The sequence below is a fragment of the Anastrepha obliqua genome, chromosome 5 (genome assembly GCF_027943255.1).
Source record: "Anastrepha obliqua isolate idAnaObli1 chromosome 5, idAnaObli1_1.0, whole genome shotgun sequence".
Lineage (NCBI taxonomy): Eukaryota > Metazoa > Arthropoda > Insecta > Diptera > Tephritidae > Anastrepha > Anastrepha obliqua.
This window is the reverse complement of record NC_072896.1, coordinates 17,297,576-17,306,592: the sequence shown is the minus strand read 5'-3', so window position 1 is coordinate 17,306,592 and position 9,017 is coordinate 17,297,576. Positions and strand designations below refer to the sequence as shown.

At 36.2% G+C, this 9,017-nt stretch overlaps 2 protein-coding genes and 1 non-coding gene across 3 annotated transcripts; 1 reads left to right on the top strand and 2 right to left on the bottom strand.

Annotated features, from left to right (window-relative positions):
• The first annotated feature begins 638 nt into the window (after positions 1–638).
• Positions 639–1,988, top strand: LOC129248393 (iron-sulfur protein NUBPL). Its single transcript, XM_054887924.1, has 3 exons — positions 639–957; positions 1,016–1,157; positions 1,216–1,988. Exons 1-3 carry the CDS (start codon positions 886–888, stop codon positions 1,926–1,928), a joined length of 927 nt encoding a protein of 308 aa, XP_054743899.1. The 5' UTR covers positions 639–885; the 3' UTR covers positions 1,929–1,988.
• On the bottom strand, positions 1,938–3,617 carry LOC129248394 (deoxynucleotidyltransferase terminal-interacting protein 2). The gene is made up of 4 exons (XM_054887926.1): positions 3,311–3,617; positions 2,915–3,255; positions 2,256–2,420; positions 1,938–2,194 (listed from the first exon to the last, which is right to left on the bottom strand). The coding sequence occupies exons 1-4, from the start codon at positions 3,504–3,506 to the stop codon at positions 1,985–1,987; spliced, it is 912 nt and encodes a 303-aa protein (XP_054743901.1). The 5' UTR covers positions 3,507–3,617; the 3' UTR covers positions 1,938–1,984.
• On the bottom strand, positions 2,491–2,803 carry LOC129249635 (small nucleolar RNA U85). The gene has a single exon (XR_008582685.1). It is a non-coding gene; the product is annotated as a small nucleolar RNA U85 (small nucleolar RNA).
• Positions 3,618–9,017: the final 5,400 nt, after the last annotated feature.

Here is a 9,017-nt window from a genome sequence, read left to right as displayed (position 1 = left end):
CATATTTTTATATTATATTTTATTCAAATTGCTATTGAATTTTTTGGGATATGTGGGACGTTCAATGTATTTGATTGAAATTGTGAAACTATTTACGAAAACTTTGCATGCGAGAATATTTCCAAATCTTTTCTTTCAGGTCTTGCTCCTGTCGGCAACGAAAAATTAACTTTTGTCGAACGGCGTTGTACATTCAACGGTTTTTATAAAAAAAACAAATAAAAAAAATTAGAACGACAGCCACCATAACCTCCGACATTTGACTGTTACACAGAAAGATGTGGGTCAAGGTGGATTTAATAAGGTGACAGCATTCACCCAGCTGAATTTTTCGCCGTAGGTATGGCTTACGTCAAAATGATATGCTCTGTTTGTATGTATTGGTATGTTTACATTCGTATGTTTACATTTGCTTGCTGATTTTGACATGATGCTTGGACCAAACGCAACAACAAATACATGTAGGGTTTTACTTATATGTGTTTGCTGTCACCTGTAATAAATTCGCCTTGATGTGGGTTAAATAGCAATTTTTCGGGCAATGGCAATTCTCTGAAAAGATAAACCTCTGAATAAGTAAATATTTTTTTTTGTAAATTCGATTTCGATTGAATACCCATAGCATACCATGAGGAGCGAGTTAGGCATTTGCGGCGAGCGTTCGTTTGCGGAGAAATAATAATAATTATAACATTTTCTTAGCTCAACCAGGCGATAATGAGTGTTTTATATTTTATTTAATTTAAAATTTTCAAATTTTTCCATCTTATATGTCATTTATACATGTAAATTTGTATGCAATTATCCATGGTTAAAGATATGTATGCAATGCCTATGTTGCTTGTTCCATATCGAGTCAAACGCGGGCTTGCCATCAGCTGATTAATGTTTACATCTTTCGGTTCAAATTGTATCCTCCGAAAAATGCTCAGGACACAGTTGCTACATTTTTGTAAGGTATAAAAATATTAATTAAATGTAATATTGAAGTTGTTACATGGCATATAATCTTTAGCGTTCATTAGCCACAGAGCTGACTCCAAAGCAGAAGGAGCTGATGGCGCGTGGACTGCCGAAACGAGAGCCTCTACCTGGGGTAACGAACATTGTGATGGTAGCCTCTGGCAAAGGTGGTGTAGGTAAATCCACAGTAGCAGGTATGCATGTAACACCTAAGAAAGTAATTCATTCGTTCATATATGATTATATTTTAAGTAAACCTTGCCGTTAGCCTTGCAAATATGGGTAAGCGAGTTGGTTTATTGGATGCAGATATTTTCGGGCCATCTATTCCTTTAATGATGAATATACACGAAGAGCCGCTAATTGATGAACAAAACTTAATGATACCACCAGTTAATTACGGTGTGAAATGCCTGTCAATGGGATTGCTCGCCAAACAGACGGATGCAATAATATGGCGCGGGCCTCTAGTCATGTCTGCAATACAACGGCTATTAAAAGGTGCTGTGTGGGCACCAATTGATATCCTTATTGTTGATACGCCGCCTGGTACTGGAGATGTACATCTTTCGCTTGCCCAAAATGTACCGATTGCAGGTGTTTTATTGGTTAGTACGCCACAAAAGGCAGCGCTTGAAGTTACGCTACGTGGAGCTCAAATGTATCGGAAGTTGGGGGTATCGACAATTGGTTTAGTGGAAAACATGGGTCATGCTTTTTGCGAAAATTGCCAAACGCGACTAAAGATTTTCAAAAATGCAACTGATACTTTTGCCAAACAAATGGATACGAAAATATTAGTGTCCATCCCATTGGATGGAAATATCAACGAATGCTGTGATGAAGGGGTTCCTTCAGTAGTTAAATATGCCGAAACGGAATATGGTAAAAGTTATCGACAATTAGCGGAATTTGTAGCAAGATCATTAGAATTAAATGGAGCGTCAGAGCAGGGAACGAAATAAAGTACTTAATATTTTTGGTTACGTTATTTATTAAACTAAAAAATTATGTACATATATTAAGATTTGTGTTTCTTTTGTTTCTTCATTTTTTGCATAGCTTTGCGATGCGCATACTTCTCTCGTCGTGCAATCACCTCTTTGAACTTTCGTTTTGTATAATTTTGCGTTGCCTCATCCTCCATTAAATCATCAACCAGTGAACGCTTTTTGTGACGCGTACCGCGTTCGCTATAGTAATCTAAAGGCGAATGTTGCACAGTACCAATCTGAAATAGTCAATGACTTAATTATTATTTGTTTTTAAGACATTATGATAATGTGATATACCTGGAAGTATTTTGGCAGAACTTTCAGATCGTTCTTTTTGTAAAAGTGTTTAGGATCTAGCACAGAGCGCATTTGTAAAATTTTAAGTTCATTTTCAACATCCTCTGTTTTTTCTGTAGCAGGCAAGTTATACCATCCGGGACCCTTTGTTTTGGAACGTTCAACCTTAAGAGGAAATAAAAAATATTTGTTGAAAAATTCTAATTTTAGTTAACCTAATACAAATAGCATTTCAATGATTCAGGTTACTAAAGAGGTCTTCAATATGTACGACTAGTCATCTAGGAAGATTTCATTCTTTATCAGTAAGACATTACGTTTCAAAAATAATAAATAAAAATAAAAAATAAGATAAAACTGTGCGTTCCAAATTAAATCTCCGTCATTAAACTAAATTGACGTTGACAGTCTATATTGTGAACATTACTGTCCCGCTGGCCTTACAGCAGTTGCCACAAGCTCTGACACAACTGCTAAGATTACAACGGGCGAAACTGTTGTCTTGCAATGCAATTATGCTCGAGTCTTTCGTCATGAAATCTTCTTCAAGCAACGACTAATGGTAACGATCACAACCGTGTTGTTGCGACTTAAGATGTCGAATATGTCATCATATTTGATTTAAGCTAATTTAAACAAAAGGCTTGATTATGTGTTACCCGGTTGATTGCGCGTTGTTTCTTTTTAGTGAGGAATGGATGCTCCTTAAGTCTACCAAAACCATTCGCCAATTGTGATTTTGCCATTTCCTTCTCAACATCGATTTTCACTTGATGTTCGACATCAAATTTGCCAGTTGCGGGATTATAGTCTGAAAAATCCATTGTAGAGCAACCTCTTTCAGGGATTTTTATGGGATTCTCCTTCATTTGCAAAATGGTTGCATTTATCTTTTCTGTTAGTTTATCAAGTTCTTCTTCAAGTTTGGTTTTTGGTGTTATTAATTTCGGCAGTTCCTCCCGAATAATTTGCGAGATGTCCACGTTAGGTGGTGGCAAACCTATAAAGCACATGGGTATTAAATATAATTAAATGAAATGTAACAATTTGCTCACCAAAGTAATCCTCATTTTCTTCATTCTCGTCGCTTTCTTCTAAATTTGCAGAGGCTTCTATACCATCAGGGTATACTGGTTTGACGCTTTCTTCCAAAGTACGCCATTGTGATTTGCTCTCTACAGTTGCTGTGCCGTGAGACTCACGCTCTAGTAAGTTTGTGTCACCCGCAATGTCCAAAACAAATAAAGACATTTTTGTATTTGTTCGCTAAATTTGCTACATTAAAAAAATAAGTTGGAACGTCAACTCAAAACACGCGTGTACTTCTTCAAAACTTTTTCTTCATTTTGCAAAAGGCATCAGTGTTGCCAGGTTTTTACAGCGGTTTACCCCAAGGACATGCCGTTCCCCCTTTTGCACACTTTGCGAGCGTATTTTTGACATTAAAACGCTGCTCCTAGAAATCATTTCACGAATTCGACCCAAAAATTCTTTTTGAATTTCATCCAGCGCGTTTTCCCTTAAAATTTGGCCTCCTATATACAGCCTAGGCATTTAAAAACCTCAATATCTAGGGGTATCTCTCTCATCTGGTAGCACTAATAGAGATTTAAAAGTATCGATATTTTTTAATTTATTTAATTTTTATTTATAAAATCTCATTATATTATATTATTTGAATATGATATTCGGCATAATCCCCCATGCTACGAGTTACATGGTGCGTTCGATCAGCCCAATTTTTGACGTGATTAACGTCTTATAATTCGATTTAAAAGACTGCACGCACGAAAAAATGTGTCGTTACCTTGCTCATTTGTCGTTACCTTGCTCATTGCGGTTACCTTGCTTGAACAGCATGTTATGTTATGATATGTTATGTTATGTTATGTTATGTTATGTTATGTTATGTTATGTTATGTTATGTTATGTTATGTTATGTTATGTTATGTTATGTTTTGTTATGCTATGTTATGTTATGTTATGTTATGTTATGTTATGTTATGTTATGTTATGTTATGTTATGTTATGTTATGTTATGTTATGTTATGTTATGTTATGTTATGTATGTTATATTATGTTATGTTAAAGTATATTATGTTATGTTAATGTTACCTCATTCTCTATATCCATACAAAATATCTATCAAACAAATAAAATTAAAATTTTCTTTTGAAAAATGCAACCATTTAATCAGTATTTTCTTATGACGTTATCACGTTAAACTATCGTCAGTAAACCGACTTTACAGACAACCTCTTTTTTTGTATACTTTTTCCAATAAAACTGCGTTTTGACTATTTTTTCTAATCTTTATACTTTTGAACCTTAAAAATTTTAAATTCAGATACAAAGTTTTTTGTTGGGAACGAGTAGGTTTTCCAAATATTTAACTTATAAAGTACAAAAAAAAAAAAAAAAATAGCTGTATATCACAGAAGTGTGAAATTTGTATAGAATTTAAAGTTTTTTTTTAGTTTTCTTTATGCCTTCGAACCTTGAAAACTCAAAAATAATCATACGTTCACATATAAGTAGATGATCTACTGTTTCGTGCTTAATAATACGTTCACATATGCATCAATCACCTATAAATCCACCAAGTTAATCTACCCGTTCACATATGGCAGATTACCTGCAAAATTGGCAATCAGCTGTCAATACTGCTTTCAGATATTTTTTTTTCATAGAAATTATTTGGTGGAATATTTCGGTGTTTTTGGTTTCTTTAATTATTTTTAACAATATAAAGAAAATACAAGGAGAAGGAATAGCTAATTTAATTGCGCGATTGGCTGATACTAATAAACAGATAATAAAATAAATCAAAATAATTTCTATGAAGAAAAACCTCTCAAAGCAGTATTGACAGCTGATTGTCAATTTTGCAGGTAATCTGCCATATGTGAACGGGTAGATTAATTTGGTGGATTTATAGGTGATTGATGCATATGTGAACGTATTATCAAGCGCGAAAAAGTGGATCATCTACTTATATGTGAACGTATTACAAAAACGAGTCGTTTAGTTATCGATAATTTCAAATGTGAGCATCATTGGCAACGCAAACTGATTATCGATTTGTCCTTTTCGATATTTCCTTATTATTTACATTTTTGTGTAAGGTAATATTTTCTAGTATTTTATAATGAATTATGTGTTTACAAAACGAATTTGGTTTGTAAATTTCATAAATTTATCGAATTTAAATATTCTCCAAATGTGTTCATTTTAACTTGTCCGAACATTGCGTACATTTCTCGAATATTTGGCGCAGTATTTTATGTATTAAAGTGGTGCACAAGTCGACATATGTATATGTGCTTTCAAGTCATTTGCTAAATTCACACAACAATGCAGTGTTTTTTTCTCAACTAACAGTAACAGGCAATAGCAGTTAGAGAGAAAACCAAATCATGCTTTTGTATGACTTGTTTCTCTCTCAGCATTGTCACTACACACATATTTCGGCAAGATAGCAAGAAAAGCAATGACACTGAAAGGCAATGAAAAACAATTCAATTCAAACAAGTGAATTGTGTCAGATGTGGATTATTTACTTACATGAATTCCTGATATTTTAAAATCAAATAGGCAGTTAATGTTTGGTATGATGGTTTTGTAGAATAAAAATTAAATTCTGATTAATATTTGAATATAATTTACACTTTCCTGCAAATATTCTTCTGCGCACTTTATTGGCTTTTAAATTTACTAAAAGCTGTCTTATTTCATAACTTCAATAGCTTTAAAAATTATTCATCGAAAGTTTACCGTTATTTATTAATATTCTCCCCTTAATACGCAAAAGTGCGCGGGGAGCGAAGAAATGTGTATGTTTGCAATTTTCATACATCTCGAAAGTGTGCTAATACACACTACGTACATACATACATATGACACCAATTCACACATTGTACTTGATGGCCCCTATTATGAGTTGCATTCGATCTTCGATATTCGTTGGTTGTCGAAGATCGAAAATCGAATGTCAATTTGGTATTATGAGCGGTGCAGCCCTGTCGAAATTTTCGTTGAATACCGAATTTAGAGTCGAATGCAATTTTGCTTTCGATTGTGTTGCGTATTATGGGTAAACTTGTTAAAATGTAAGTTGTTTGCGATTATTTATGGTTTTATAGTAACCAAATAATAAATATATACTAATTTTGTTAATTTTATGCAGGTCGAAAGTCCAGGTACTCACCAAACAGCAATTAGAAAGGCTAGTGTTAAGGGTTTAAGGTTTAGTTTCGCATCACCCACAAATTTTGGGCTCACCCTAACTTTATTTTCGCATCACCCACAATTTTGGGCTCACCCTATTCCTTTCACTTCTCTATCGCTCACATTTCATTTCATCGTTCACTTCGCTCTTCGCTGCTTTACATATTGTTGTTATCGCTCACATTTCATTTCATCGTTCACTTCGCTCTTCGCTGCTTTACATATTGTTGTAATCGCTCACATTTCATTTCATCGTTCACTTCGCTCTTCGCTGCTTTACACATTGTTGTTATCACTAACTGATCATTATTTTGTGCAGAATTTAGTACATCTGCAGTGCCAACAACATACATGCACATCGATACATATGTATGCCGAAAAATAACATAAATCCCACGTCGCATCGTCTTCGCATGATCTTCCCTTCACCTAGCATCGATAAAGGGATAGCGGTGCCCAAAACCATTATAAAAGGACCAGCCTACGCACCTTTTAATACAGTTTGATACAGTTTCGTTTTCGTTTGCCATCACGGCTCCCCCGGTACTTGTAATTAAATTAAGCAAATTACTTCGTCGCCCTTTTTTTGCCTCGGGTCTAAATATTGTACGTTTTTATAAAATAAAGAATTAGTTTTTGGATCTAATTTCGAGTTTCAATTTTGCGGATAAACCTAAGTCAACTGGGTTGGCCAGTCATCATCCATAAATTGGTCCTTCGAGCCGGATTGAAGAGCTGGCCATCGCCATCGTTGTCAACCAATTGACTTAAGTTGTAATCATCACATACAAGTAGTGGAAATGGAGCCTCACAATATACCTGCGGTTACATCACCACCATCAACAACCCCCTTTAGAGAAAGCGATTCGGTGCATCATGAGGCGGGAACACCACGAACTTCCCACTTCCGAACTTGGTTGGATTTTTACAACATGTTTTTAGCGCTCGTTCACAACAACAGCCAATTAGCAAACATCGAGAAGTTTCAGTACCTCCGATCATGTCTCGTCGACTCAGCAGCTAGCCTCATACAATCGTTTGAGGTGACCGATGAAAATTATATCAAGGCGTTGGATCTGTTACAGTCTAGATATGGAAACAAGCGGCTAATTTTCCAAGCTCATATCCAACATATTTTCGAAGTACAGGGAGAAACAAGGCCGAATGCATCATTGATGAAGGCGTTCATAGACGTCGTCAATACCAACTTACGAGCTGTGCAATCACTAGCTTCAAATCAGCAAGTATCAGATGGCATACTCTTGCATCTGGTATCCTCAAAGCTCAATACAGACACGAAGGCCAAGTGGGAGGAAGAGGTTACCCACTTGTTTGATCAGCGATCAACTGCCATGAGTTTTCAACTGCCCACTTGGGAGGACTTAGCAAAAGTCTTAGAACGTCGTTGTCAAATTGCAGATATTTTGGAAGCCGGGCAGCCTAAAACACTCGTACCAAGAACTCAGCTAACAACACATAGGCACAACAAACGTGACGAAAAATGGGCCATGGTGAGTACCAAACAAGCAAAGTGTGAATTTTGCAATGCGGTTCCCCATCATAATGCCTTCAAATGCGACACGTTCCGTGCCATGGATCCACTTGCAAGATATAACTGTGTGAAAGGACTGAACTTGTGCTTGAATTGCCTTGGATCAGGTCATAAATCGAATGATTGTCCTTCAGTCCATCGCTGTAAACACTGCAATGTAAAACACCATACACTATTACATCGAAATGATTCAGCCATTACCAACATATCACCAAGAGCAGGTTTGCTCTCATCATCTGCTCTTAAGGTGAGTCTCGATCAATCAGAAGTTATTCTTGGAACAGCAATTATTCATGTTTTTTAATTCTCGGGGAGTGAGCATCCGAGCTCGCGCTCTGCTAGATTCCGGATCTCAACTGCATTTCATCACGGAGAAATTGGCACAACATTTAAGAGTAACTCGAAAGGGCGTAGATATCGACGTCAGTGGAATAGGTCAAAGGAGAGCAAAGGCGCAACATTTATGTTGCATAACGATTAAATCTCTAACCGAAGAGTATAGTGCTACCATTGATGCACTAATCATACCATCCATTACGTCATGTCAACCTAGTCGTCGCATCGATCAGTCAACCATTTCGATTCCAGATACCATTTCCATCGCTGATCCGACATTCAACATACCAGGACAGATTGACATACTCATTGGAGCAGGATTATTTTTTGAGATACTTAGTAAGGGCCAAATACGTCTCAATGGTCCAGTAATACAAAATACCAAATTTGGATGGGTGGTTGCAGGTGCAATTCCTGTGCACGTAACATCAGCAGCTGATCCATCACCTCCATACAAAGCATTCACATCAGTCACATCAGAGTCCATTTTAGATAAGCTCCTGGAAAGGTTTTGGGCAATCGAAGACATTCCAGCATCGTCATCGTCGACTCTATCGTCGGATGAGCTCGAATGTGAATCCTATTTCAGTTCTACTACTCACAGGTGTCCCGTTACCAACAAGTTCATTGTTCGCCTTCCATTTCGT

Excerpts from the sequence above, each read along its gene's own strand:
- LOC129248393 (XM_054887924.1), top strand. The coding sequence starts at position 886 with ATGTTTACATCTTTCGGTTCAAATTGTATCCTCCGAAAAATGCTCAGG. Across the intron at positions 958-1,015 it reads AGTTGCTACATTTTTGTAAG|CGTTCATTAGCCACAGAGCT; the intron begins GTATAAAAATAT and ends TATAATCTTTAG. Across the intron at positions 1,158-1,215 it reads AGGTAAATCCACAGTAGCAG|TAAACCTTGCCGTTAGCCTT; the intron begins GTATGCATGTAA and ends TTATATTTTAAG.
- LOC129248394 (XM_054887926.1), bottom strand. The coding sequence starts at position 3,506 with ATGTCTTTATTTGTTTTGGACATTGCGGGTGACACAAACTTACTAGAG. Across the intron at positions 3,256-3,310 it reads AGAAAATGAGGATTACTTTG|GTTTGCCACCACCTAACGTG; the intron begins GTGAGCAAATTG and ends TGTGCTTTATAG. Across the intron at positions 2,195-2,255 it reads TTCTGCCAAAATACTTCCAG|ATTGGTACTGTGCAACATTC; the intron begins GTATATCACATT and ends TGACTATTTCAG.